Source organism: Solanum dulcamara, chromosome 6 (assembly GCF_947179165.1).
Source record: "Solanum dulcamara chromosome 6, daSolDulc1.2, whole genome shotgun sequence".
NCBI lineage: Eukaryota > Viridiplantae > Streptophyta > Magnoliopsida > Solanales > Solanaceae > Solanum > Solanum dulcamara.
The window spans coordinates 299,530-327,314 of NC_077242.1; the positions used below are offsets into that span (position 1 = coordinate 299,530).

The window sequence follows — 27,785 nt, forward strand, 5'->3', positions numbered from 1 at the left end:
TTATATTTTCTTGTCTTCAAATCAAATGATCTTTAAAAAAAGTTTACGCTTAACAAATATAATTAACATATTATTAATATCCATAAAGAGAACCTCCTTTCTTCGTGGGAGGAGGAACTAGTAATTGAAATAAGAAGTCAAGATCCTTTTATTTATTTATTTATTTATTTTAGCTTCATCCCACAAGAAAAGATTGAGAAAATCAAAATGATTACTTTTCAAAACGTTGACAATTCAATACCAAAAAGTCATGTGAACGTAAATAAATTAAATACTAGAAATTAAATCTCATTTGTGATCCCTTCACATTTTTCATCCACATTAAAAAAATAAAAATCAGCAATATTTTTTTTTTAGTTTCAAAGATTACAACTATTAATTTTTCTGCGTAGGCAAATATAAGCTAAGAATCTATAAACAAGAGCCATTGCTAATAAAACCCAAACTTCTTTTAATCCACCATTTAAACTAACAGTGTCAAATGAAGGAGAAGTTTGAAGAGTTCTACAACCTCCTTTGCTTTCACAATCATATAAATCATCTCCTGAATATTGCACTTTCAACAATAGCCTAAATCCATAGTACATGAATGATAAGTACTTTAGCCACCTCATGAATTTTGGTATATGCTGCAAAAAAAAAAAGAAGAGTAAGTCTCGGTCAGTGACGAAGTCAGAATTTTTACTAACGGTATTCAAAATGCAGAAAGAAACCAACATTCGATTGATTATACAACAACAACATACTTAGCGTAATACTACAAGTGGGGTATAGGGAGGATAGAATGCACGCGGACCTTACCCTTACCTTCGAAGGCGGAGAGTTTGTTTCCGATAGACCCTCGACTCAAGGAAAAACATATCAAAGCATATCGAAAAAGAAATAAATGGAAGTCATGGCAAAATATTATAGAAAGTATGATAAGTATTCTGAAAACAATAACAGTAACAACAACAAAATAGTGCGATAATCGAAGTACAAAAGATAGTTAATAGTAACATAAATTGAAGGACAAAAAGCTACCAGAGAAATACTACAACTACTAGCAAAGGAGACAACACTCTACTACCTACTAACCTTCTACCCTAATTCGTGTTCTCCGTAACCTCATATCTAAGGACATTCAGAGAAGCTATGCATCTTCATTGTATGTTAATGAAAGAAAATCCTTTTCAACCTAGGTGTTCACGTTCTTTTTTGGGACACAAGCTATTACAGACGTATCAAAAGTACAATGGATTCAACGGTAAGAAATAAAGGTTGAACTCACCAAATTTAATACGTAGTAGCTATTACTAGTTGTTTGCAAAACTATTTATCAAAGGAGACATGGTTTTGGAAAATGTTGATGCTTCACTTTGCTGGACTTCATTTGTTATTGACATATGAGGAAAGAAGTATCATCAAGTTTAACTTGAGTAGGATTCTTGGTTTCAACTTTTCTGAGCATGAATGAAAATGTTATAAGTACTATTGTTCGGACTCTTTAAAAATGTCAACTGGTGTGTGTTGGATGCTCCAAAAGTAGTGCATTTTGAAGAATCGGACACAGGTGCAACTACATTTTTGAAGGGTTCGAGCAACATAGCTATTTTCTAATTTGGATACCTGAACATAGTAACCTCCAGTGAGAAGAAACAACATCAATATCAGTGAAGCAACCATCCCTGCCCTTCTAATGCTCATAACTGCAGCTCCAAAAAGCTCTCCAGCTCCCTATAACCAAAAAAAACAGAACATGTCCATTCATATTTTCCAAAAAATGAGTACAGTTTTTTTGGTTCGCAAAAAAAAAGGGACTTACCTGGCTGGTTATCGCAATTAATACAGTTGCAGCCAACGTTAGAAAGAAGCATTGGACAGTCCTCTTGAAGCCAGCCATGAAATACACAATGCACATGAAAAACGTCGGGTACAAAACGTGTGCTACCATGTCACACAATGTGCTGCAGATATAATAGACACTTAGTCTATACATGTCTGCTTTCCTTTCCTTCACCAAATACATTTTCTCGAATGGGAAAACATACACTGCACCGAAAATTGATGAGGAAGTCCAGAAGATACAGATGTAGAACATTAAACCAATCTGCAATGAAGGTATAGATTAACTTTCTTGAAAATACTATAAGGAGAGAAAAATGTAAAATTAGGATTTTGCCTGATCACGGAGTTGAGCTTCTGTTGCAGTTGAGGATTTCCACCAAAGAAGCCCAAGCAGTAATGCAACTCCAATAGATTGAACTAACCGGAGCTTGTCAAAATAGTCTCTGCATCTCTCCCTGTACGTTCGCTTTGACAGTACCCTGAATTGTTCCCACCAAGATATAGTCCAATCTTTCTTTACTGTAACAGCCATTTGAAGATGCTCTGGTGCTTTTGACCCTTGATGATTCTCTTTCGATTCCAACAGGACTTTGTACTTGTGTTGCAGATACTAATGTTCATAGACACAATTTCTGTGAAAGTATGTCCCATAAAGAGCTTTCAAGTAAACTAAACGAAAGGCGTAAAATCAGAACAAGTAGAAATGAGAATCATACTCTGATGACAATCTTCTCTCGTTCGGTTGTCAATTGAGGTGGATACAGATCATCAGGAACACTGATATCATTTACTTGTCCCGTTGCTAAATCCAGCAAGAACTCTGCTGGATTCATGGCAATTTCCGGGATGAAACCTAGAGACGAGAAGTACTCCGTCGAATCCCTGGCCTTACCATAGTAAACTGGATAACCTTCTGCTATCAACAGAATTTTTTCAAACATGTGGAAAATCCTGCTTGAAGGCTGGTGAATTGTTGTTATGATTGTCTTTCCCATCTGATGAACAAAATGTATTAGTATTTCGCCAACTTGGGCCCAAGTAGAGAGAATGAATCCATCTTAAAAGATGGAACTATGTACTCCTTCCGTTTCAATTTTTTTGTCTGGTTTGACTTGACACAGAATTTAAAAAAGTATGACTTTTGAATCTTGTGATCTTAAGCTAAAGATACGTATAATGTATTAAAATGCCAGTTAATCTTGTGGTCTTAAACATGTCACGTGGAAAGTTAGAATTAAAGAGTTGCAAGAAAAGAAACTGACATTCTTTTTGAAATGGACTACAAAGGAAAGCATGAAACGGAGGGAATAGCAAAGAGTGAAAATATGGTTGAAGTGTTTACCTTAGCAAGCTCTTGAAGGACCTGAAGTAGTCTATTTGCAGAGGTCGAATCAAGGCCTGAAGTTGGTTCATCGAGCAAGAGGAGAGAAGGATCAACAAGGATTTCATGACCTATGCTAGCTCTTTTTCTTTCTCCACCGGAAACACCTTTAACAAGTCCTCCACCTATTCTCGTGTGACGACATCTACACTAGTGAAATTCACGAGTGAACAGTTGCAAGATCATGTTAATTTTCTTTTGGCTGCTTTAGATAGTTGCTTTTAGTGAGTACCGAAGTTTATGAAAGGCAGAAAGGGTAACACACGTACCTTTCAAGGCCTAATTCCTTAATAATCACTTCTACTCTTTCATACTTCTGACGCCGACTCATCTTGCTTGGAAGTCTTAAGAATGCAGCAAAAACTAAAGTTTCCTCAACCGTCAATTGTGGAAAAAGCACATCATCTTGTGTCACGAAACCCACCCTAGACATTAGCACATATTGCAAACTAAAGTTAATACAAATCCATGTACACTGAAAGAAAAACTTGTGTCTACTCTTTGGTTTAAGACTAACAAAATAAAAGGAGGCAATTTTTTTTTATTGATGGATAGGTACCACCTTCGTTTAAGAGCTGGATTATATGGAATGTCATTGTAAGTGACGGTTCCTTTGACATTTTCATGCAATCTTCCACCCAATATCTTTAACAAAGTCGTTTTTCCACTGCCCGAAGGTCCCATTAAGGCAAGAATTTCACCCGGACTAATGCTTCCCGTTATACCCTTGAGTATTTGTTTGTAATTATCATGTTCAAACTGAGAAGCTACCTTTGAGACAACTGCCTTGACAGGATTGTTGGAGAACGCTTGGTTAATCTTCACTTTGTACTCCACATTTGCAAACTGCATACAAAACCATTCACATTACAGAAGCCACGACTCGTGAGCATATATCATGAAATTTAGTGATGCCAAATGGGGCGGGGCAGATCAGAGTGGGTGAAGCCTTCACCAGGCCACTAGTTTGACATGTCCTGCCCTGCCACGTTTAACATCTTTTTCCTACCAACTTGCTCATTCTGTCGCGCCTTGTTTGAACTCCATTTCTAAAAGAAACTCTGTAGATTAAAAAAAAACAAAGAAGGAGAGTTAAGAAGAAGAATTACCTTGAGGAATATGGAAAGAGGTTGATCTATATGAGCTATAGACGTATCATGTTCAACTTCTATATCAATTTCGGAACTTCTGTTTCTAAGATAAGCCTGAGACATGAACTCTATGTTATGGCCAAAACCATTGCTTCCAGCAATCTGCATCGAGCCAACAGTGGGAGGGGACAACGACAAGTCCTCGATTTCATCTTGTGCTTCATGCTCCATTGTATCATGAAAAAGAAAAAAAAGTTGAGTTAATTTGTATCTTGTCTAATTGTGTTGAAAAAAGTTCATGACTACTATATATGGTTAGATAAGTTGAGGAACAAAACTAGAATTTTGCCTAAATCTTGAAACTTGTTGAAACACATGCTTTCTGTTGAAACCTACTAGATATACTTTTGTTGTTAATTTCTAGTTTTGGCACAACCTTGCTGCTCTTCACCTGTTGTTATTATTATTATTATTAATTATCAGAAAAATTCTAAGGAATGAAATATAAACAACTTAAAAACAAAATATTGTATCATTAAGATAAGGGAATTTCTACATGAAATAATATAGATAGGTAAATATTGTAGGAAAAAATAAACTATTTCAATTATAAAAACAATAATATTTAGGATGCCAAATGAAAGGGAATATGTAAATATTGTACTAAATAAGTTATTTCCTCTAGCTCTACCAACTTGTTTGGATGGTTGTTACTAATTGTATCATATTGTCTGAATATTCTTATATGTATATATTAGATTTATACACACTTACTCATAAAAATTGAAAAAAAAAATATTAGGTATTTCTTCTCATCTGTCTTTTAATCGTGATGATCAGAATTATCTAATATTTGTATCTGTTGCAGGTGAAAAGTGAAAGATATCCTGTGGAATTAATCGAAATGTGTGATTGCTGATCTGGACTCCAAATTTATCACCAATTTTACCTTGTGAATATATTGAGTTATTAGATTAATAAAACAACCAATAAGATTATTAAAAAATAAAATAATAATAATAACATAAATAACAACAATAAGTAAGTATATATGAATAATGAGAAAGAGAAATAATGTATATGATGGAATTTAAATAAATAACAGATATAACAAATTTAAACAATAAAGGGATCTAAAGCCCTGTCAAAATCTTCAGAGAAAAATGGAAGAATCGCAAGATATTCTACTGAACTCCATCGCCAGCTCCGGCGTGAAGATTCCTCCCGGCGTCTCATCGGTGAAAGATCTCACTCCGGCAACGTTATTCTCCATCTCCTCCCAGTCATTGCACCTCATTGACCACCAAAACTCCTCGTTTCCTGCTTCCTTGCCGGAGAATTCAGTTGCCGACCGCTCAAAGCTCTGCTCGGAGCTTGCCTCCGCTTTTAAATCCCTAGGTTTCGTCGGAGATATCAGCTTTCACAAGGTTTTACTTACATACACCTCTCCATTGTCTTCTTCTTCTTTTGATCTATGCCGAATACGTCGTTGTTTTGCAGCGTTCTGCAAGCTTCGGATCTGATTTCGCAAACGAAACCGAGTTTCTTACTATTAGTTTAGATGAAATGGAATATGATTCCTTTTTTGCTTTTCTACTTCCAGATTGATCTTTAACTTTTTATTTTGTTGAAGTTCTGGTTTTTTTTTTCTGTGTCAAATTATATGAGTTTGTAGTAGATGATGCAGCTCAATGCGGAATTAATTGATATTGATTTGCATTAATTCTAGATTTCTTCATGTGTTTGTTAGATTTGTGTGTGCTTAGAGAAAGCATTTGTGTTTATTGCTTAGGCAGTTCCTTTACCCATCGGAAGAGGACTTGTACGAGTTGATTCGGTTCTTGGTTGGGAGGCTATCTGATGTTGAAGCTCGAAAAGATGTAGTCGGAGAATCTAAAAGAGGCCTCAAGACTCCAGAAGAAAGGCTTGATGATGCAGGACTGTTGCCACGTAAGGAGCTTTCGGAGAGACAGGGTGATCCGTTGATGATGACACAAACACCAGAGGCGTCAAAGGAATCTGATCTTATTCCGAATAAGACGGAAGAGTTTTATAATGGTGTTGATATACCTATAGAAGGTGGAGCTGACTCTAGCAATAAGATATCAAGTGGTGAACAAGACGTCCTAGATTTGGTTGTGGAGGGCGCGAAGAGGAGTTCTTTGAGGGATGATGATCATAATTTTGAGTATAGACAGCAATTAACTTCACCATGCATGCATTTGCCTCAGGTACTTAATAGTTAGTGGATTGCACCACATCTTTACTTAGTGAATTGTGGTACTTTTAGGCTTTGAGGTAACTGTCCAATGAAGTAAAACAAGCTGATAATTTACAATTAGAGCATATATGAAGATAATGTAAGTAGGGAACAAACAATGATACTATTTGATTTTGCGGTTAGGCATTTAGGCTTTCAGAAAGCATACAATATGTTGTCTTTTCTTCTAAATTCGCACCATATTGCAGATGAACTGCAAGACAGAAACGTCACAAGATCAAAAGGAAATGCGTGTGGAGAAGTCAGTCTCAAGTTCTATCGAATTACAAAAACTAAAGGAAAATCTTGATTTGTTGAAAGCAGCAGTGGAAATGTCTTCTGATCACAGACATTCCAGTGACTTCTATATGAATCAGCTAAACGATCAGTTGGAAGTGAAAAGGGGGAAAATTGTTGAAATGAAGAGTCACTGGTAGGATAATGATCTATTGCTTTATTGAGGATTCTCAAGTCTCATTCATGTTTCCATGTTTTAAACATTTTTACTTTATAATTTTCCTATTGAAACTTAGATAATATTAATTGTAAAGCCTTGTTGAAATCTCTTACAGGATTGATAAAAGCAAGGCCCTTGAGCAGAAGAAGGATTCTCTGGAGGAGAAGTTAAGAGCAACAGAACCAGAGGCATACGTAAAATATAAAAAGGTGGAAGAGATTGAGTTGAAACTTGAGCTTATATTAGCTGAAAAGAAAAGAAGGTATGTCATCTTCAATTATGTCATGCAGAATATCCGTCAGTTTATTAGATTACATAGTTGGACTAAGAACAAATTGATAGAAGAGTTAATGAGAAAATGGCATGACATGATTAAATTACTATACAGCATTCTTGGTAAACCAATTAAATATACAGCATTGTTGGTTTTTATCGGTTGGATTCTTTGACATTTAATAATTTTCATTACTCATTATGAAAAGAGGTCAAGTAGTGTGGGTTTATTTGTATATCAGAGCTTTTAATGCCACTTAAAGCCTTGTTCATATACCTTGAAAAATGTTGTTTTGGTTACAGAGCAACTCATTTTTCTAAGCATGTAGAGAAATTGAATGAACTTGGTAGCTTTGTCTGAATGTTTGCTATCGATCACTCTGCAGAGAGGACGAACTCATTGTACTCTCAGCCAAGGCTGAGAAGCAGCCCAAATTGCAACTTAGGAGAACCTACATTCAGCGTGTTGAAGAGATCACCAAAAACAGCCGGAAGCAGGATGTTGACATAGAAAGAATATTAAAAGAAACAAGGGAGCTTCAGTTGGAGAGCAACTCTGTCCAAGAACGGCTGAATCGAACTCATGCAGTGGTGGATGAGACGGTTTTCAGGTAAAATCTTTTGATATGCTGGTGACCACGAGTTTGACATCTTAGTGATAGTGTAGATTGTTAAAATGTAAATCTTCTGATGTTTTTACAAGGGAGGCGAAAAAGGACCAAGTGGGACGACAAGCTTACAGGATACTGACTAACATCCATGACAGCTTTGAACAAATAGCTGAAAATCTTCTTGCAACGGATAGAACCCGACGAGAAGTGACTGATTATGAAGGCAAACTTGCAACTATGGCATCGCGAACTGTTGATATTGACAAGCTGAAAGCAGATCTTGATACCATCAGGAGGGAAAATGATCTTCTTGAAAAGAAATTGTCCAAAGACTCATCACGAAGTGTAGGGTAGAGCAGTCGGAGTTGATTGATTATTTAAGATGAATGTTATGAACTCTTTGGTCTCATTTTATGCTGTAATGTTCTAGTAACACACACACACACTGATCTACCTATCAATATGCTGCAATGTCTTGATGATATTGAGACTTGCTCTTGTTGTACTCAGGATTTCCGATCTGTCACATTAAAATCTGCATGTTCTCGCAACTACTATAATTGGAATTGTTTGCCTTGAAGCAAACTCGGGTGTTTAGTCACTGTTATTTTTTAAATGCAGGGGGATCCTTGTTTCTTGGATCTTTTTCTTACTTGGTTTCCTGGGTGAAATATTAAATTTGTTGAAAATGATGTAATATACTACTTGGAGGATGTGTCCTGTTAAGTTCAGATTCATGGTATGCAAAGTATGTGTGTTGCCATCGTAGCTATTTGGTGGAATGTCAGCTTACACCTACTTCAACATAAAAGAAGCAAAAGAAATGGCAAATGACCAACTTTCAAATCAAAGTTGACATCAAAGACTGTAGATAATGACAACACAACAAAATCAACTTCAGACTACCATGCAATAAGCTGCATTGGTCTCTCTCTTTTCCTTCTTGGTACGAAAGTTTGTTCAAATCTGCTACCCCAAACAAGTTCTTTATCTATTATCATCATTATTTGATTACCAAGAAATCCTCAAAGCTAATGGAATCAAACTTGGTGGATAATGAATCCGAACGTGCCCAGCCTTGGGGACGCAAGATATTGTAACACATCATAGGATATTGTACTAAAACTTTGTTGGAACAAAAAAATCAACACATTTAAGGATAATTACAACCATGATTAATTTGGAGAGGAAAAGGAGGAATAGCTAGTGTTATCTTTATGGTGACCAATGGGCAAATGTCAAGCCTTTGAAGATGTAATAGTATCTTTTTGCTGTCAAAAGTTGATATACAAGCTAGAGGGGCAATGGAAACAATTGATATCTTAGACGTTTTCTCTATTCAGCAATTTGTTATTCCAATGAATATTAGCTTGGGGTTGTTGAAAAGCACCAGATGTAGGAAGGCCAGAATCACCTGATCTGGCAACAGTTTGAGGTTGCTGGGCTAGGGGTTGAACATTAGATTGTGTAACTATTGTCTGAGATGCATTAATTCCAGGAAAAGAGCTATTGGAAGAATGTGCTGGCACAACAGCAACATGCTGATCCTGAGGGATGTTGTAAAAATAATTGGTCTGAAGCATTGATTGATCACGTCCAAGTGCAGAGTTTCTGTAATGGGAATCTTCATTCTGCACGAAAAGATTAGGTGATATCTAATATCAGAATTGGACAGAAACCGATACATGCTTTATGATAGATTCACCTAATATGCCACATTCAAATCAACCAAAAGTAGAAAGGAGATTAGTTAGAAAAGGAAAACGAGGAAGAAAAACCAAACCTGCTTTTGCGTGGAATAGACATTCTTTTCTTTCAGATCGGGTGTAGTGATATTTTCATTGCTAGCAGAACAAACTAGAGCTGGAGTTCCACTGTATGAGATAGTTGAGGACCCATACGAACTGTAGCCAGTAGGGACACCAAAGTGGTTCAAGTTTCCAGCAATAGCTGCTGGTTTGTATAGAGATGGAAGTGGTAATTTGACACCAGCAGCACTAACTGATGGTGACATATAAAAGTTGGCAGCAGAAAGTTGCTGAGGGAATCCACTCGGGCCCAAAAACTCGTGGGCACTCTGTGGCATGTAAAGGTGGGGAATGTAAGGGTTATACGGCATATAATTAGGAGGATATGGTTGGCGGACTAAAGGAAACAAATGTGGAGGAACGCTGACAGAACTCTGTCCAAGGCCCATGGGTTGAGCCACAGGATGATTAGAGCCCAATGTTGAAGGAGTTTGAGAATTCCCACCCTGCAGCAGGCCATATATTTATAAAAACTTAGTCAGACCACAAATAACAGACACAAAAAAGAGACGAGAGAGTGGGTGATGTGAGTAGGGAAGGAAGATAAGGCACATAATTGAACATTTCAAAACTTCAAAGGAACTGCAGAAATAAAAAGTTGACAAGAGCCAACAGGGACCAAATAGACAAAAGTTAATTCGATATGTCAAATAGCTTCAACTTTAAGAAGAGTCAAACATTCTTCTACAAGTAATGTCACAAGAATCTCCAGCAAAAGAAAGATGGTAAGGTTCAACATTGTTCCCCATATATACATGTATCTTGGTTGGGATCCTTGGGGAGAAGAAATTGGGGGAGTGAGAAATAAAAAGAATTATTTGCAAGCCAGTTCTTGTCTGCTTTAACAGAGGTAATTGGTCAGAAAGACTGGTTTGTTTCAAAACTCTCCGGTTTGCCAATGATCATTCTGCTTATGGAAACTTAATGCATTAAGAATGTCACGTTCATAACCATCTCTTTGTTCGTTATAAAGGAAAGCACTGATTAAGTGTTTTACCCTGGACATACACATGATATAGTTTTAGTGAACTGTTGGCCAACACAAATGAAGCACCACCACTCAGTAGATGATGTCTACTTTGAGTATTTCACGGTTCAGATCAGATATTGTAGAAAGAAATACCAAATAAGCAACTAATCCACAAGTGAGCCAAGAAATTATGTCAAATTTGTCCTATCTTAAGTTAATCCTTCAATTGCCAATACTACAAGATCTTCCCATTCAAATTATTTGCATAGTTAGCATTGTTTTATGTAAGAGGCAGTTGACAGCACAGACTGGTGCAAGGGCAAAAAAAATAAAAATACTTTCAAATGAAAAATGTGAAGTAGAGATATTTTAGGGACACAATGACATGCCTTCTGCTCTGGTCCCTCAATACACACAAGATGTGGCCCTAGCATGGGTGATACAAAACCCAAGTTATAATCAGGAGTAGTCTGGAGAAGTGGCAATTGTGAGCCTGCAGAAGGTGAACATTTCTCCGGCTTTGATGGATCATGCACAGGAGAAGCACCAGATACTTCAAAAGGTGATATATTTTCAGATCCATGTTGGTGCGACGGCAGATTGTCAGGATAATCACCTCTCTGAGCTGCTGAAGATGCATCTTGGTAGCTGCAGTTCGTTTTATATGGTGATGAGAGGTCAAGTATGAAATATAAAGAAAAGATTACCCAATAAACAGTTACTGTCTTACAGACCAGACCAGGATAAGCATAATGACATGGTCATCCTTGTGTTATAAGCTACCATTATAAAAAGAAAACTTGACAGTCCAGAGGCAATCGGTCATGGAATCTCCATCAAAACGTTATACATGATTGCAAAAATATATTGAGAAGCTCCCAGACAACAAAAAATCAGCAATAATGCTTCAGTAGAGATACATTTAGATATACAAAATCACAAATGAATACAAAAGCATGACATGCCACTCTGTTACCTACCTCCCAGGTTCCATGGAAGTACTATCATTAGCTGGAACAGTCTCCACAAGCATCGACTCTTTGCCATAGCTTATGCTTGGATCCAATTGAGGATCCAAACTACCGAAAGTCAATCCGCTCCTAAAAGATTCAGGTACTTGTAGATGATTCGGAAAAATAACAGACTGACAACGGGCAGAGACATTTAACTTCTCTAACTTCATGTCAAGCTGTGGAACTGCTTGTTCCCCGGAAGAATTTGGTTTAGAAATTGATGGTATATTGTCTCCCTTTGCAACAGCTGCTGCCTGAAATGGAAATTCTGCATCAAGATTATAATGAAGTGAGATTACCAAGAAAGTAAAAGTAAAAGAAGAAAGTCTGAATCACATTAGTTTTCCTTTCTCTCCTCCTCAAAAGCAACAAATGGGTAAACTCACGATAGCTATCTTATTAATTTCTGGTTTTTCTAGAAATCCAAACCAAATTCAATGATTCAACAGACGATAAAGCCAGTTAGCAGTTATCCACATAATGACTTGATGGCAGTGAAGTGGACTTGTAAGCTAGAGCCAGCTATGTCTCTCATGTATATCTGAAAAAACCCATTAACATAATACTCGGGCCTTTGACATTGAGCAACTTAAATAAACACACGAAATCCATCCACATTACTTAATTGAAGGAGGTTGTATCCCCCTTAAATTCAGATTCAGAAAAGATAAAAATGAAATAAAGGACAGTCAATATAATCGAAATGCTACCTCCTGAATGACCTTTAACTTGTTTGGACTGCTGACTTTCATGATTAATTGCAACTGGTTGTATAGCAGTGACTGAAACTCCCCGGGATTCTTTTGGCCCTGTTGTATTTGTGTACTTGACAGTTCTAATGACTGCATGAGTATTTTGGGGAGCATCTTGACAAGCATCTAGTCTTCCTTCATTCGCAGGAGACACAGTGGAGTCGGTAGCAGTGCGCTGGCTACCTATCTCACGTTTTATTGTACCAACTGTTCCTAGATTTCGTGGGTTCAAGGCTGGCACTAGTACAGGATCAGATGAAGAAGAGTAGATACCAGAAACTGATGCTGAAGTTGTGCTTTTCACAAGCTCATTAGGTATCGATATGAAAACTTTATCTTTAAATCTGGTTCCAGGTGCAAAGGTGGGGGTGGGGGTAGGAGTGGGGCCAGGATCCAAGTTCAGATGATGATTTATTAAATTAGGAGGTACAGTTGAAACTTTTGCCAACTTATTTACATTAACAAATGAAGTAACTCTACTGACATGACTACGATCATCTGCAGCAACCTCAACAGCAAATTCCTTGCTAGGACGTATATCAGCATCTTCTGTTTTACGTGCAGCTGGCATGGAGGCCTTAGAAATTCTACCCTTCGAACTATTGACTCCATTTTCTTTCTTAATGTATCTTCTGCCACTTGCATCTATTGACAATAAAGAAAGGGGTTAAGTTCACACTGCAAGCCATATATACAGAAAGTACATTTCCCTCTATCAAAATATATGAAACACTCTTCCAAATTCCAACAGATGCCATGTCGTATAAGTGATAACAGACTCTGCATATATCAAAATATTGCACATGAAGGAAGGACTGGACCAGCCAGCATACAACTATAAAGGAGGACGACTCTTTTCTGTGCTCATGAAAGTTACTCAATTATTCTTGAATTGTATGCTCAAAGACTCAAAAGGGTAAAACAAAATACACAGCATTCTGGATAATCGAAAAGTAGGAGAGTTAATCGATAAAGATCATGACCACATTATGACAGTAACTCCTACCCCGGGTTGAAGTCCCATTTTTACTATCAGTGATGTAATTTGCAGAAATTATCTCACGACCATCCCTAGCCCTTCTTTGCATGCCTGACATCCACCTGTAATCGTCAGAAGTTTGGCTGCTGCCTTTCTGTGATAAACAGATGGTGGAACAATGAATGATCAAGCTAAGTGAAATTTTGTTATAAAATCTCTAATGGCTATTCCCATATTACTAGTGTGTCCTCTTGAATAATCCTATTTGACTCAACATAATCACTAAGAGAAATGCTTACTGCTTTCTTTCTGTCTCGTTTCCTTTTGACCTCATGAAAAGTATCTGCAGAATTAGGTAGTTTTTGCTTAAGTGAAGAAAAGAATAATGTAATAGGCTCAGCAATTATATGAATTCATGACGGATTATGAAACTTAGAAAATATGTGCCACAGAAATTGCAAAACTACGTAACTAGATAGGCATCCATGGAGTAATGGAGGTAAATATGGAATCAACAACCAAAAGGAATTTCAAGAATGTTAGAACAAAATATACTCTTAGTTTCCTTATAAATATACACTGACAGGAGAGTTCTAAGCATAGACGAACCCTACTCTAAAGCACAAAAAGGGAAGAAACAAAAGCAATTAGAAGTATTTGCTTCTTATTCTTCCAGCAGTACCAAGAGTCTACCTGTGAAACCACAATTCGCAAAATTGACCAGATATTCAAAAAATTAGACACAAAAACATAAAATGATTCTTCCTGTCTAGCCGTGGACAAAGTTACCTAGTACATATTGCTACAATCCTACCTGTTGTTGGTAGGTGGGAGATGAAAAATATTTCATTAAATTAATCGAATTGCCTGCAAGCTGGCCTAAACACAATAGCTATAATATATAAAAAAAAAAAAAGTCCTATTTTTATCCTTATAAACCTAAATTCGGTGAACGTAAAGCATCAATTCAAAATGGATGTCAACGTACAAACATCAAATCAAACTTCTTTGCTACTATTATAACGTTACTTAATTTTTATCGTATAGTATCGCTAAACAAACTAAATAATTATATAAATTGGTGACTAAAGATAACAAATACCGAGATATAAAAGCTTCTGAGCGGTTTCATTGGGATCCATATTGCATTCCTTGAGCATTGCGTAGATGTCTTCATCGGTGTGCTTGCCGGCGGCGATCTCCTTTATATCGTCGATCGTTTTCCGAACATTGATCGGAATTATAATTCTCGAAGCGCCGGTGCTCATGGTGTCAAAGAGAAGGAAGAGATTACGGAATTAGATTCACATGTACCCAAATAGGAGCATGCACATTGAAATCATTTAGAGGAACAAAAATGATTGCAACTCACTTTAAGATAATATATTTTTCTTCATGTATAATAATATTTAAATATTATTTTCTCCGTCTCAAAATAAATGATTTTTTTAGAGTAGCTCCGCCTATGCTTTTAAGTACAACAATAACATATTCAGTGAAATTTTATAAGTGGAATTTGGGGAAGATAGAATGTATGCATAATTTATCGCAATTTTGTGGAGGCAGAGAGATTATTTTCGAAAGACCCTCGACTTAGTTGTAGCAATTTCAGATACAAAGAAGAAAATATACCAAATCATAAAAAAACATTGAAAATTCTGACAGAAAAAAGCAAAATAGTGAAATAATTGAAACACGATACATAACATATTAAAATAGAGTAATGGAAACAATAATAAATAATGATGAATATCAAAAAAAAAAATAAGAACTATAATAATACAACTAGTACACTGGCAAACATCAACCATTCTAAGCACGACAACACTATTATATGTCCTTCTCACCCTCCTATCTAAGTTCATGTTCTCGATAATCTACTTGTAAGTGTTTGATTTAAAAATACACACTTATACTAGAAATATTTAATAATTAGATATTTTAAAATGAATTGTAAATCAATAATTGAACCGTCAATAATTAATAACTGATATATCAACAATTTAACATATCTATAAATCGATAACTCAATAATATTTAAAATCGAACCGAACCATTCAATAAACATCCCTAATTTATACCGTATTTTCATCATGATATGGGGATTGTTTGATTAGGAACAAGTTATCCATAATTAATTATTCTGATATTAGATATCATGAGATAAGGTGAGATAAGTTATTCCATCACCGTAATATAAACAGTGAAATAGGTTATCCAAACTTATCGATCAAACAAAATACCAAAATTTTTCCCCTAATTATTTTTTTATTTTAAAACTATTTTATTATCCCTTACCCCAAACAATCCAAGGAATGTTTGGAGTACTAAGTAATCAAACAAGACACGAATACATATTTAGTAGTACTATAATTTACGATAAATTTTATATAGATAAATTATTAAATTTGAGATAAATTTGAAATTGAGTAATTATATATAGTAGAAAGTAGAAACGACAGGAAAATTATAAGGAACAAAGAGAAATTGCAGTATCCAGTCAAAATTGGGCGCGATTTCTCGGATCTACTGTAATCGTCGCCGGTAAGGTCCGTCGGTATTCTGGTCACCTTGTTTGAAGAATTTGTGTTTTCTTTCTCTTCAAGGTTAGTGTGAAGTTTTCGAATTAGCAGAATGTTTTATTCATTTATGTGTTTTTGAATGATTATCTAAGTTACGCCGGGCTCTTTCGATGCCGCATACATGTTGAAGAGTCCGACATGCGCGCGCTGTCATTATGTATCTCCTTCATCTTTTGTCTGCTCAGTTCTTTTGGTTCTTCGTTTAATCCGTCGAATTTATTTCCTTTTTGTGCATCTTCGGTATGTTTTATTATTTGAGGGAACTGAATTTGGGGGATTTTTGCTTCTTTGGAGGCCCTTATTTTTGGGGCATTTAGTGGCTTTAGGGTTGAGCCGCCCTTGGGTTTGGCCTTTATGGATAGAAAAAGATTGGTTTTTTACTTGATAGAAAGAAATGACATCTAGAATTTCTGATTGTTTGATTTTGATGTTCCTTAGAGAACACTCAAAGAATTGACCTGATTAAAAAGCCATTTAAGAATTATGAAACATTTGATAGTCCAAACAGCAACTACAACATATCCGGTGGTGCAATTCCACAAGTGGGATCCGGGGAAGGTAGGATGTATGAAGACATTGCCCCTACCTTTATGTGGTAGAGAAGTTGTTTCTGATAGAGATTCAGCTTAAAAGAAAAGAAGAATTTGAAGCACGATTATAGGATGAATGCAAACCTTTCCCTTACCTTGATCTACACATTAACACACACGACCGAGACTGTGCAAAGGTAGAACACATGGAAACTTTGCTGAATTTATCATCAACCTTGATTTTGCTACTTTCAACAAGAATCTGGAATAGCAGAAATAGGTTCTGTTCCGCTTCCAAAGTCAGTCGTCTATAGTCACACTTGAGCAAAGATGACTCTCCTGTGGTTCTGTTCTTTGTTAAGTAAAATTCTATCACTATAGGGTCAAGGGGATGCAAATGCTGTTGATTTTTTGGAAAAAGTCTTCCGAAACATAGGTAAAGCGATAGTGTCAACTGAGACAGTCGACTATACATATAGAGTTCCTCTGGAGGGCATATGATTTCACCACGTTAATTTTGATAGACATCTTACCAAATAAAAATGTTCTCTTGAACATGTTTTTCTCATTGACACCGTTTTTCTTTTTTTTCTCTAAAGAAAAAAAGTCTTCTCTTGACCAGTGCCTCAAAGTTAATAAGGGGCAATTCTTCACTGTTAGAAGGCCGTCTTTGCCTTTCCAGCCAATTTGCACAAAAAAAAAGCAAGGAGATCAGGACTTTGTTATTTGAAAAGTTTTCCTTATGATACAAGTCAGAAACAGGCTGTCTATGATAGATTTGGTGTGATACCAGCATAATTTAGTGCTTTGAGTAGCAAATTTATAAGAATTTGCCACCTGGAGAGCTTTACAAAATGGTCGATGAGTTCTAATAATCTCATTTACTTTTCAAATTATAAGCGCCAAGTAGAAGCCATGTAAAGGTCTCACTAAATCCTCAATTTGATGATGCTTCAGAAAGAGGGTCTGGCCGAAGACATTTAATATTTTGGTTTGTTTATTGAGCTTTGGGATATACTGATCGCCGAAGGTATTTAATGTAGACTGTAGTTGTAGTGTTTCGCCTTTTTGTTATATGTGTTTATCGAACTAATCTTTGCAGTTTTCCTTCTAGACCAAAGATGGTATATAATTTTTAAACTCTACCCTTGCCAACTTATGATATATTCTGGTAGTCAAATCCTTGTGTTCATATTTGGTTGGTGTTCGTTTGAGCTGCCTTATTCAGAGTGACCATCTGAAGAAATTTGCAGACATCTATTCCAATTCAAAGACTGGGAATTCTACTGTATGGCTTCTAGGCGGAATATTAATTACAGTCGTCTCGCTGTGGATGAAGATGATGACTATTATGGAAATTCTGGCAAGCGAGCTGACCCTAGATTTGATTATTCACCAAAATCGTTAGATAGAATCCCCTGGAAATCCATTGCCCTTGCTCTTTTTCTGCTCTTTTTGGGATGTCTGCTTCTCTTACTATCCTACTTCATCTTATCTGGTCATATGGAAGGAGAGAGTTCCCAGGCTTATGGTCTCCTTGGACTTGGATTCCTCACTTTTCTCCCTGGTAAGTCAAAAACATACATCAGTTTATATTGCTTTGGATGCTTAAACTGCAACATTTTTGTCCATAATGTAGTAGTTCATTAATAATTGTTCAAGATATCCTCGAGGAGAGTGTAGTAGTTCATTAAATCCAGAATCACTTTGCATCTGCACCATTTATTTGACAGCGTGATTGCCAGTTTGTGTTAACAAGGTAACTTACATTGAATTTGCAGCATAATAAATAGGTGAGATAGTAAATGGTTGAGCTACTTGTTATCATATCTGTCCTCTCCGTAGTCTCTAGAAGCACATATCAAGGTGATTGTAGGTCTGCACTTGAAACTGGTCATATGTGATTGATCTTTTGGGATGTCCATTACATGTTGTAAACTTCTGCAATAGACAATAGATTCTACTTAAAGTCATATTTGCCCCGTTTTGTTTAGACAGTCTTGAGTCTAATACTGACTACGCTTCTGGTTGCGTAATAAGTTATCTATTTAAAGTTCATATTCACTTTTTCATTTATTAATTGATTAGGCAACTTCCAACGATCAACTTTGACCTCGATGATTACTTGCAGGTTTTTATGAGACGCGGATTGCATATTACTCTTGGAGAGGTGCTCAAGGTTATCGATTTACTGCAATCCCTGACTATTGAGGTCTTCACATTTCATGTAAACTCTGAATGTAGTTATAATAGTTTCTGTAATGAGTTTTGTGATAGTTTTTATTTCTAACACGCATTTTGTCCTTTGCACTTCAATTAACTTCTGAATGTAATTACTGGTTTTCATAATGAGTTCGAGTTTGATGAGTTTGCAACATTTATTTTGTCCTAGTCCCTTGCGTGTCGATTGAAATTTGGTTCATTATGTAATTTTTGTATGCACCCCCCCCCTCCCCCAATGTTGTATTCAATACATCAGTTTCTACAGTATGAAGGACCAACTTCCGGAAGCAGTTTACGTTTTGTGGTTCTTGATGTTTCGATGTGCAAACTATATGGTTTGATACTTTAGAACTTCCGAATTTGAGAGTGGATATTTCAAACTTGATTTACATATAAAGTAACAATCATAGGATAAGATGTGGACATAGGATAAGATTTGGTGAACCATTTAGGCGGAATGACCTTGGAGATTTTTGTGTCTATTTTGGTTTATCATCCCGACTCTTGTACTTCATGAAGTTTCATTTAGATACTTCAACTCGATTAAACAAGCATTTTAGACATCTCTATAGCTACGTGTGACCCTCAATCATGCTGATTTGGACAAAATATCAGTATCCACGTCAGATAAGAGTTATCCCGTCATTTTTTATCATTACAAATATGATTGGGATACAGGCAACATTGAATATACAAAAGAAGTATATATGATGATGCGGAATTTAGTTGAACCCCAATGTAAGTACCGGAACACCAATGAGACCCCCCCCCCCCCACAACCACCACCACCACAATCGGCGTACCCCAAACACCAACATCAACAACAAAAAAAATACAACTATATAGGCTGATGCGTCATTAGCAGCTAACATTGAAGCTAAGGCAATGCTGCATTCTGTTTGCTTGGCATCTCCACTTTATTCCCCAAAACTCAAAGCTTCCATTGATCACAACAACAATGTACAAACACCCACTTCACAAATCCCCAATACTACCCTTGTCCACCATTTCACCTCTCCATTCGAGCTCAAACAAGCTGTTGCCTTTCTCATCAAAACCAATAAACCTCTTTCACTACTCCCACTTTCTCGGGTCGCTTCCATTTGTGCACTTACTCCCAACTTCCCCTTCGCTCAACAGATTTTCAACTCTCTTGACCAGCAAGAAGTTTCTATATGGAATAGCTGTTTGAGAAATCTTGCTGAAGGTCCTTCTGTAATTGATGCAATTTTCTTGTTTCATCAAATGCGTAGTTACAATGTGAGTCTTGACTGTTTCACTTGCTCTTTTGTTCTCAAGGCTTGTGTGGGTTTACGGGATCTTTCGTGTGGGAGAATTGTTCATGCGTATGTAGAGAAACTTGGGTTTCAATCGAATTTAGTTTTGCTAAACGCACTTCTTCATTTGTATGCTACGTGTGGAGCAATGGATGATTCCCTCCTTCTGTTCGATAAAATGCCTCAACGAGATGTTGTGTCTTGGAATATAATGATTACCCAATTAGCGAAAAAGGGTGATGTTGATGGGGCGTTTGACTTGTTTGGGAAAATGCCTGAGAGAAATTTAAGGTCTTGGACTGCTATGATTACTGGTTTCGTGCATTGCGGGAAGGCTAAAGAGGCTATTAGGCTTTTTCTAGAAATGGAAGAGACCGGCTTGAGGTCGAATGAAGTGACTGTGGTGGCTGTTCTTGCAGCTTGTGCTGACTTGGGTGCACTTGAATTGGGCAAGAGGATCCATGAGTATTCAAATAAGAGCGGGTTCAGGAGAAATGTTCACATTTGTAACACTCTGATTGACATGTACATTAAGTGTGGCTGCTTAGAGGCTGCAAAAGCTGTTTTCGAAGAAATGAAGGAACGAACAATTGTATCATGGTCAGCCATGATCCAGGGTTTAGCTATCCATGGGCAGGCGGATGAAGCATTAGAACTCTTTAACGAGATGATCAAAATGGGAATGAAGCCTAATGAGGTAACGTTTCTTGGAATCTTGCACGCTTGTAGCCATATGGGGTTGATCAACAAAGGGCGAAATTTTTTTACCAGCATGAGTAGAGACTATAACATTTCCCCCCAAATTGAGCATTATGGTTGCATGGTTGATCTCTTGAGTCGAGCAGGACTTCTTCAAGATGCATATGAGCTCATCACGAGCATGCCTATAAAACCGAATGCTGTTGTATGGGGTTCGTTTCTTGGTGGATGTAGACTTCAAAAGGATTTGGAAATGGCTGAGGAAGCTATCAGGCACTTAGGTATACTGGATCCTCTTAACGATGGATATTACATTATTATGTCAAATATATATGCAGAAGCTAAGCGTTGGGAAGATGTAGCAAGGGTGAGGAAGTTGATGAAAGATCGTGGAGTAAAGAAAAGTCCAGGTTGGAGTTCTATTACTATAGCAGGAGCAACACACGAATTTGTGGCTGGAGATGATAACCATCCTCAGGCTGAGGAGATCTTTAAAAGATGGAACAAACTGCTAGAACAAATGAAGTCCAAAGGATATGTACCAAATACTTCAGTGATTCTACTAGACATAGAAGAGAATGAGAAAGAAAAACATTTGTATCGCCATAGTGAGAAATTGGCTCTTGTTTTCAGTTTGATGAACACAAAACCAGGAGAGACAATCAGAATAATGAAGAATCTTCGCGTTTGTGAAGATTGTCATGCTGCTTTCAAAGTAATATCAGAAATTATCAAGCGAGAGATAATTGTGCGTGATAGGAATAGGTTTCATTGTTTTAAAGATGGATTTTGTTCTTGTAAAGACTATTGGTAGCACGTCTTGCACTTGGACACCTTTTGTATACTGTAATATATGTTTCTTGATTCAAATATTTCCCTAACTCTGTTTCTGTTAGATTTCACAGGAACAATTGCAAAAAAAAGATTTAACCATATACACCAAGAAAGTCCAATCAAATCCTAAAATATGTCATTCGAGATTCTGTCTCTGAATTGTGCTTTGAGGGGGATGCTGTCAATCCTATCAAGGACTTTATGGATTTCTTTTCTGAGAAGCGAGAGGTACTTGACAAAAACCCTGAATGGGGCCTGATAGAGAAAGACAAGCCAAAATGTAGTTGTCTTGCTCACCGCCTCAATGCATTCCCCTCTCTCCTCGGTATCATCCCACACAGAAAGAGAGCATAAGCTTCGGCATTGAAAATCATTTCCAAGAAAACTTCGATAGAATTGGATGTGTTAAGCATATAGCTAGCGTTCCTTTTGAGGTAATTCTTTAGAAACAGTTGAAATTATACCTCAAAAATTTCACCAGACTCTATAAATAAATTTAAAAAATAACAGAAACTACAAAATTTCATCTCTAAATGTGAGTTCCCGTTAATTTCCTTCTTTTTTTCATTGTTCACGTCAAATTTAGTAGACAAAATTGGATAAATATTTGATGGAAACTAAAACTATTAACTTTTAGATAAACTTAAAAAAGGACCACGATTGTTCAAATACATACTTAAAAGGACTATTTTGAACATATCCTCAAACATGGAGACCATTTTTGTCATTTTCTCCCCGTCTTTGAATCTTCGAAAACTACATTAAAATGTATTCAATGATTTCTTCCTCTTATTTTCCCCAGTATTCGATTTACGAAGTTTTGATTTTTCACAATATCTGTTCAATTGTATTTTGCAGAAATGGGTTCTTCTGAAGGTCTAATAGGTACTCTAATAGTGTATAGAAATCTACTTAAATCAGTGAAAAAACATATAGGAAAGGAAGAACACAAGGTTCATTTCACTGATTTCATCAGGGAAGAATTCAAGAAAAGCAGAAATCTTGATTCTTGAATACCCCAAAGACTCTTCTTTTACTCAGCAAAGAATTAATCTTGCTCAAACTTATCCTTCTCAACAATATCCATTATCATAAGGTAGCTTCATCTCTTTAATTAATTATCCCCATTTTTTGTTAAGTTGTAGCCCCTCTTTTTCTTTTTACCTGATGCATTCTATCAGTTTGTTATTTTAAGTACAATGTTGGTTTTGATTGTTATGAAATGTCTCATTTTATGTAACCACCTACTTGGTGTGGTCGCGTCCAGTAGCGGATTTAGTATTTTCTGTAATGGGTTTCAAAATATGAAGAAGCCAAAGGGGCTTCACTACTGTATATCCACCGTGTATAAATAGTGTAGTTTTCTTTGAAGGGGCTTCAGATGAACCGCTCAGCGCCTGGTCGTGTCATTTATCTTATTTGGAAGGGTAGCTTCAGTGTAACTAGCAAAATTGTTGTCATGTTACTAGGAGGTCAAGGTTTGAGTATGGAAACAACCTCTTAAAAATGGAGGGTAAGACTGCATAGTAGACCTTTGTGGTCTGACTCTTCCCCAGATCCCATGTACAGTGGGAGCTTTTGCTTCTTGACTAAGATGAATTATACAAAGTTAATTATAGATCTTTATTATAGTGTTAGTAATGGAAAAATATATAGCAACATATCCAGTGTAGTTCTACAAAGTGGGGAAGTAGTGTTATTAATGGAAGAATACATGAAAACATTTGTTAAAAAGTAATTAAAAGTTAGTTTGAGAGGCTTTTTAAAAGAATTAGATAGATTTGGACATCAGAAGTATAAATAGGAAATCTCTAGTCTGTTAATAATGTTTTAATTTACTTAGTTAAGGCGTATAGCCGAGTGAATTGTAAGTATCACAGAAGGTAGTGAGGACATTAATGTTATGGGATTGAATGTTCAGCGTTTAAGGTCTAATGCACTTGAAAGATTAGAGCTCACAAAAATGTCGATGTCTAGATGTATGTGTAATCACACAATATCAGATAAGATTATAAGTCATCGTAATCAGGAGAGAGTGGAAGGAATGAGGTAGACTGAAAATAATATGGAGGAAAATTCTCGGTAATTTCTTGGAATCAATGTGGATTTTGTTAAGGATAAAAAGGGATACATAGAGGCTATACCAATTGGTTAGATTAAGGTTTTGTTATTGTGTCATTATTAATGTTGTATATTCGATCATATTACGAAAGGTTTTTTTCTGATAAGCGTAATGTATAACCGTAACCAGTGGTCTTATCTTTATGACTTGACCATAAGTTGAAACAATTTCAAGGGAGTCATGGGAAGTCTTCCTTTCTCAACTATAACATTTTTGCGCGGTGAACTCTCTCCAATCATGTTTCTTTGGGTCTTATGTTCTTGTTATCTTGAATTGTGATATTAATTGCATCTTACAAATGTGACTTTCTTTGTTTTTGTAGGACTTGTTATTTTCTTACAACATTGCAGTGGATAGATCAAATGAGATGACAAAAGTGCTGGGCAAATCTGTTGCAAGTGTGGGTTTACGACTTCCTGATGTTTATCAGCATTAAAAGTTGGTAAGGTTTCATTGTTTCCTTTCCATTTGCTTGAGTGACATCGTGGTAAATGATGGATCCATTTATGCTGTGTAGTTTATGGTACAAAAATTGCCATGTCATAGCACGTTGAACCTTGGAAAGTCCGTATGTCTAAGAAATGAAAGAACCAATGGAAATGACACAGCTACAAAGCTTCATGTTGCAACCTGTTCCTCAATTTATCTTTTTTCAACTTCTTAATGGATGTTTCCTTTCCAGCAATTTGGTTAGGATCTAAATATTCTTTTTTTCTTTGTTGATGAATCCGAGAAATAGTTTTTCCATGGGGAATGAAACCTTGTTGCTGCAATGGCTAATCGAATTTAGGACTCAGATCATTAGTTGGCTCATCTTGATAGAATTTAAGATTTCAGAAGCTGCACTACTCACTGTCTTTTGTCTTTACTTGAGTGGTTGTACTGGATGTAAAATTGTGTAATCCAGGTCAAACAACTTTAACTGATGGAGCTGTGGCTGGATATACATCTATGTAGGATTAGGTTCGGGATGTTGGTGGTCCCTGTGTTGTTATTGTCGGATTGTTGATGGAGGTTTGCATCTATGATGTTACTGGACATTGTGGTGGCTTTGGTTTTGCCAAAAACTTGATATATTTTTATATGAATGAGTCTGATAAATTCTTGTGGAAATGTGAATGGTTCCATAAAACATTCAAACATTTAGGACTTATCTGCAAAGTTTTTGATCCATCTCTGCATTCTTGCTTATTTGCAGAATATGTATCACGTTGAGTCCATCTCTTATACACATTTTCTCAGCTTACATGTTGTTTGCAGTACTGGTATCACGCCGAAGGTGGTTTCAGATGATTCAACAAAACTGGGAGCTGATATCACAAATAGCCTAGAACAACTTCCATTCATATCTCTTTAGGGTAGCAATTTCATAGATGCATCCTTTGTTGGATAAAATTATCCCTTGTTTTTGGTTCAATGAACACCTAACCAGGAAAGACGATCAGAATAATGAAGAATCTTCGCATTTGTGAAGACTGTCATGCTGCTTTCAAAAGTAATATCAGAAATTGTCAAGTGAGAATTAGTTGTGCGCGATAGTAATAAGTTTCATTGTTATAAAGATGACTTTTGTTCTTGTAAGGACTATGGGTAGCCAATCTTGCATATGAAAACTCATTAGTTCATTTGAGCTTGTTGTTTTTGTTTGTCGCTTTGACTCTTTTTCACTGTTTGTTCTATCGAGTATCTTGTAGAATCAACTTCTCTACCTACTCTATCATCCGTTGATCCCACTTATGAGATTTGTTGTTGAACCACTCTAAAATCTTGCAGGTTTTCTTTTTTAGAAATATTTGGTCAATTATTGAAAAAAATAAAAAATCCTTTGTTGCAAAAAAAAATAGTTGTGGTCAACAATGTCTAGGTGTTTGTAATGTTAAATAGTGAATGCACCATTCCTCAATTAACTACTCAATTGGTCAAATAAACAATGGCTTTGAAAGTGGCAAAGGTCAGACCAATTTGACCAAATCACGTTATGTCCTCCCTTGTATAGTTGTGGAGTACCTCAAATTCAGGTGCCCACCTATAATATCAAATAATCATGCTCTTTTTCGTTCGTATTATCTGTCCTTTAAAATTTTCTCACGCTTCTTAATATTGACCTTCAATTACCTTAATCATAAGAGTATTCGTCCACCTACTAAACAATGGCGGATGGATAATATAAGTAGTGTTTTTGATACATAGTATAGGAATATTTTGTTTTCTAATTTAAATAATGTAACATCAAAAGTCAAGTAGAGCACGAAGTAAATCCTCTCGAGGACTTTCTTAAAGATGAACTTTATGTAAACATCATGGAGTAAGGAGATTCTGTAACTATTTCGTATAAAAAAATTACTAAAATTTTAATAAATAATATATTCTAAATCGATAATTTCTTGAAATATGTAATATTTTAGTCGTAACAATTTAATGAAGTCAAACCAACATCAATTTACAACTCTTTAGCTATGTTCTACCTTTTTTTTCTTTTTTCTTTTTTAATACTAAGTACATTTCAGTATATCTAATTATTGGCCAGACTCAATGATTAAATATAACATAATTTGCTTTTTAAAAAAATTAGGAAGAAAGGAAAATTTTGACATTATTCCCCTTTCACATGGAAATTAAGAGTAAACCCGTGACTCTTTTTTTTTCTTTCTTAATTTTATATACAAATATTTATTTGTTTGTTCTCTTTTAGATCAGAATCCAGACTGTTATGAGGTGACATAATAAATACAATTGCTATGATCCACAACAATAAATCATTTTCACTTATAAATTTGCTACCAAAAATTAGATCTCATTTCTTAATTTTTTCACCTAATTTGGACCATAATTGATTTGACTGCTAACAACTCTGTGAAAGGCACCATTTCACAAGCCAAGAACCACAATATGGTGTGGCTAGTGGCTAGTGGCTAGTGGCTAGTGGACCAAGCGCGCATGAAAAGAGTTGGAAAAAAAATATGAAAATTAGCCTGGAAAACACCCTACCACGTGGGGTGAGATGTTATATGGAGCGGAGAGTCAGTGCAAAGTCAAGGTTGGATTGTGTAGAAAAAAAATCGTGATAATATATGTATGATATAAAATTATACTAATTTAAGTAGAATATACTGATAATTATAAAAAGAATATACCTTGTCATGTCAATTTGACTAGTTATGAAAATTTATCTACTTGTTGTAAGTTAACCTAACCCGTTAGGTGAAAATTATCTATCATTACTCAAATTATAAATTTATAAAGCCCCTCGAGATAAGATCAATTTTAGATTTTCTTGACACTTGTCTTGTTTTAACATCCAAATAAATAAATGGTGAATACCAAAAAGGGATCATCACTACTTCTTGAAGAAAACTTTATCAATTTATGTTTTGTCTATTCACTCGAACAAGGAATTAAACACGAAAGAGTCCAACTCTACTCGTTTAAGAAAATTGTTACCTAATTTTGCTATAATTATTTGCAAAGATTATGGTGCGTTTGAAAGGTCCTACTATAACTTCATATCAATTTAATACTAGGTAGAGCGATAATGGTAGTTACAAGTTCAGTATAATTTAAGTTTAATTTTTTTTTATTATTAAAAATTCATCAAACATGTATAGATAGTCTATTCAGAACTCAATAAGCAAAACTTTATGCAGTCCAAATTTCATAAACTAAAAATCTGACTAACACTAAATTTAACTCGCATTCAACCACAATGGCTCACCACTGAATTAACCCCTTATATGTAGTTGATACGGAAAAAAATGACAACAGCAACCAACTTAGAATAATTTTACAAGTAGAATCTGATATATGCATATCTTACTCCAATTTTTATAAGGCAGAAATAAATCATTTTTAATAGACTCTGAACTCAAAAAATATGTGGAAAGATGAGAAAAATAGTAGTAATAATACCAATAACTCTTTGTTATTAGAGTTTTGTGGAGATTCATGATCTCTAATTTTGGTGTTTTTTAATTGGAATAACACAATAAAAGAAAGCATGATAGACAGGTTGGAGAGGGGTGGTGGCCCTTATGTTTGTTGATTCAGACACTTGTGTTTGGGACAAAATACAATGAAATAATTGAACGTGAAAAGCTTT

At 35.8% G+C, this 27,785-nt stretch overlaps 5 protein-coding genes and 1 pseudogene across 9 annotated transcripts; 4 read left to right on the forward strand and 2 right to left on the reverse strand.

The window, feature by feature from the left end:
* Positions 1-248: 248 nt before the first annotated feature.
* LOC129892322 (ABC transporter G family member 26) lies at positions 249-4,597 on the reverse strand. 3 transcript variants are annotated; one of them, XM_055967891.1, is made up of 10 exons: positions 4,318-4,597; positions 3,771-4,054; positions 3,478-3,633; positions 3,170-3,353; positions 2,544-2,822; positions 2,162-2,437; positions 2,031-2,089; positions 1,805-1,946; positions 1,609-1,716; positions 249-629 (listed from the first exon to the last, which is right to left on the reverse strand). In XM_055967891.1, the coding sequence occupies exons 1-10, from the start codon at positions 4,528-4,530 to the stop codon at positions 360-362; spliced, it is 1,971 nt and encodes a 656-aa protein (XP_055823866.1). In that variant the 5' UTR covers positions 4,531-4,597; the 3' UTR covers positions 249-359. The 3 variants fall into 3 exon arrangements, with proteins under 3 accessions (XP_055823866.1, XP_055823865.1, XP_055823867.1); XM_055967890.1 differs by having other exon boundaries at positions 1,805-2,089; XM_055967892.1 differs by lacking the exon at positions 4,318-4,597 and adding an exon at positions 4,164-4,288 and having other exon boundaries at positions 1,805-2,089.
* An 808-nt stretch (positions 4,598-5,405) lies between these two features.
* Positions 5,406-8,567, forward strand: LOC129893381 (uncharacterized). Its single transcript, XM_055968896.1, has 6 exons — positions 5,406-5,726; positions 6,096-6,530; positions 6,769-6,992; positions 7,132-7,278; positions 7,676-7,900; positions 7,993-8,567. Exons 1-6 carry the CDS (start codon positions 5,463-5,465, stop codon positions 8,252-8,254), a joined length of 1,557 nt encoding a protein of 518 aa, XP_055824871.1. The 5' UTR covers positions 5,406-5,462; the 3' UTR covers positions 8,255-8,567.
* A 294-nt stretch (positions 8,568-8,861) lies between these two features.
* LOC129893317 (GBF-interacting protein 1-like) lies at positions 8,862-14,778 on the reverse strand. The gene is made up of 8 exons (XM_055968826.1): positions 14,525-14,778; positions 13,722-13,765; positions 13,450-13,576; positions 12,402-13,088; positions 11,659-11,959; positions 11,068-11,326; positions 9,684-10,154; positions 8,862-9,531 (listed from the first exon to the last, which is right to left on the reverse strand). The coding sequence occupies exons 1-8, from the start codon at positions 14,688-14,690 to the stop codon at positions 9,223-9,225; spliced, it is 2,364 nt and encodes a 787-aa protein (XP_055824801.1). The 5' UTR covers positions 14,691-14,778; the 3' UTR covers positions 8,862-9,222.
* Positions 14,779-15,857: 1,079 nt separating this feature from the next.
* On the forward strand, positions 15,858-18,911 carry LOC129893201 (uncharacterized). Of its 3 annotated transcripts, none has more exons than XM_055968693.1 (3): positions 15,858-15,966; positions 17,788-18,101; positions 18,666-18,911. In XM_055968693.1, exons 2-3 carry the CDS (start codon positions 17,825-17,827, stop codon positions 18,743-18,745), a joined length of 357 nt encoding a protein of 118 aa, XP_055824668.1. In that variant the 5' UTR covers positions 15,858-15,966; positions 17,788-17,824; the 3' UTR covers positions 18,746-18,911. The 3 variants fall into 3 exon arrangements, with proteins under 3 accessions (XP_055824668.1, XP_055824667.1, XP_055824669.1); XM_055968692.1 differs by having other exon boundaries at positions 15,859-16,028; XM_055968694.1 differs by having other exon boundaries at positions 15,862-15,971.
* Positions 18,912-19,545: 634 nt separating this feature from the next.
* On the forward strand, positions 19,546-21,605 carry LOC129893136 (pentatricopeptide repeat-containing protein At5g66520-like). The gene has a single exon (XM_055968631.1). It carries the CDS (start codon positions 19,643-19,645, stop codon positions 21,545-21,547), a length of 1,905 nt encoding a protein of 634 aa, XP_055824606.1. The 5' UTR covers positions 19,546-19,642; the 3' UTR covers positions 21,548-21,605.
* Positions 21,606-22,321: 716 nt separating this feature from the next.
* Positions 22,322-25,395, forward strand: LOC129893137 (uncharacterized; annotated as a pseudogene).
* The last annotated feature ends 2,390 nt before the right edge of the window (positions 25,396-27,785 follow it).

What these genes read in the sequence shown, in the direction of transcription:
- LOC129893381 (XM_055968896.1), top strand. Translation starts at nt 5,463, where the DNA reads ATGGAAGAATCGCAAGATATTCTACTGAACTCCATCGCCAGCTCCGGC. An exon ending in CATGCATGCATTTGCCTCAG is followed by an intron (nt 6,531 to 6,768) that starts GTACTTAATAGT and finishes ACCATATTGCAG; the next exon opens with ATGAACTGCAAGACAGAAAC. An exon ending in GTGGATGAGACGGTTTTCAG is followed by an intron (nt 7,901 to 7,992) that starts GTAAAATCTTTT and finishes TGTTTTTACAAG; the next exon opens with GGAGGCGAAAAAGGACCAAG.
- LOC129893317 (XM_055968826.1), bottom strand. Translation starts at nt 14,690, where the DNA reads ATGAGCACCGGCGCTTCGAGAATTATAATTCCGATCAATGTTCGGAAA. An exon ending in TCAGAAGCTTTTATATCTCG is followed by an intron (nt 13,766 to 14,524) that starts GTATTTGTTATC and finishes CTAATTCTGCAG; the next exon opens with ATACTTTTCATGAGGTCAAA. An exon ending in AGTTAAAGGTCATTCAGGAG is followed by an intron (nt 11,960 to 12,401) that starts GTAGCATTTCGA and finishes ATCTTGATGCAG; the next exon opens with AATTTCCATTTCAGGCAGCA.
- LOC129893201 (XM_055968693.1), top strand. Translation starts at nt 17,825, where the DNA reads ATGGCTTCTAGGCGGAATATTAATTACAGTCGTCTCGCTGTGGATGAA. An exon ending in ATTCCTCACTTTTCTCCCTG is followed by an intron (nt 18,102 to 18,665) that starts GTAAGTCAAAAA and finishes GATTACTTGCAG; the next exon opens with GTTTTTATGAGACGCGGATT.
- LOC129892322 (XM_055967890.1), bottom strand. Translation starts at nt 4,530, where the DNA reads ATGGAGCATGAAGCACAAGATGAAATCGAGGACTTGTCGTTGTCCCCT. An exon ending in GAGAGAAGATTGTCATCAGA is followed by an intron (nt 2,438 to 2,543) that starts GTATGATTCTCA and finishes TATGAACATTAG; the next exon opens with TATCTGCAACACAAGTACAA. An exon ending in TAATTGCGATAACCAGCCAG is followed by an intron (nt 1,717 to 1,804) that starts GTAAGTCCCTTT and finishes TTTTGGTTATAG; the next exon opens with GGAGCTGGAGAGCTTTTTGG.
- LOC129893136 (XM_055968631.1), top strand. Translation starts at nt 19,643, where the DNA reads ATGCTGCATTCTGTTTGCTTGGCATCTCCACTTTATTCCCCAAAACTC.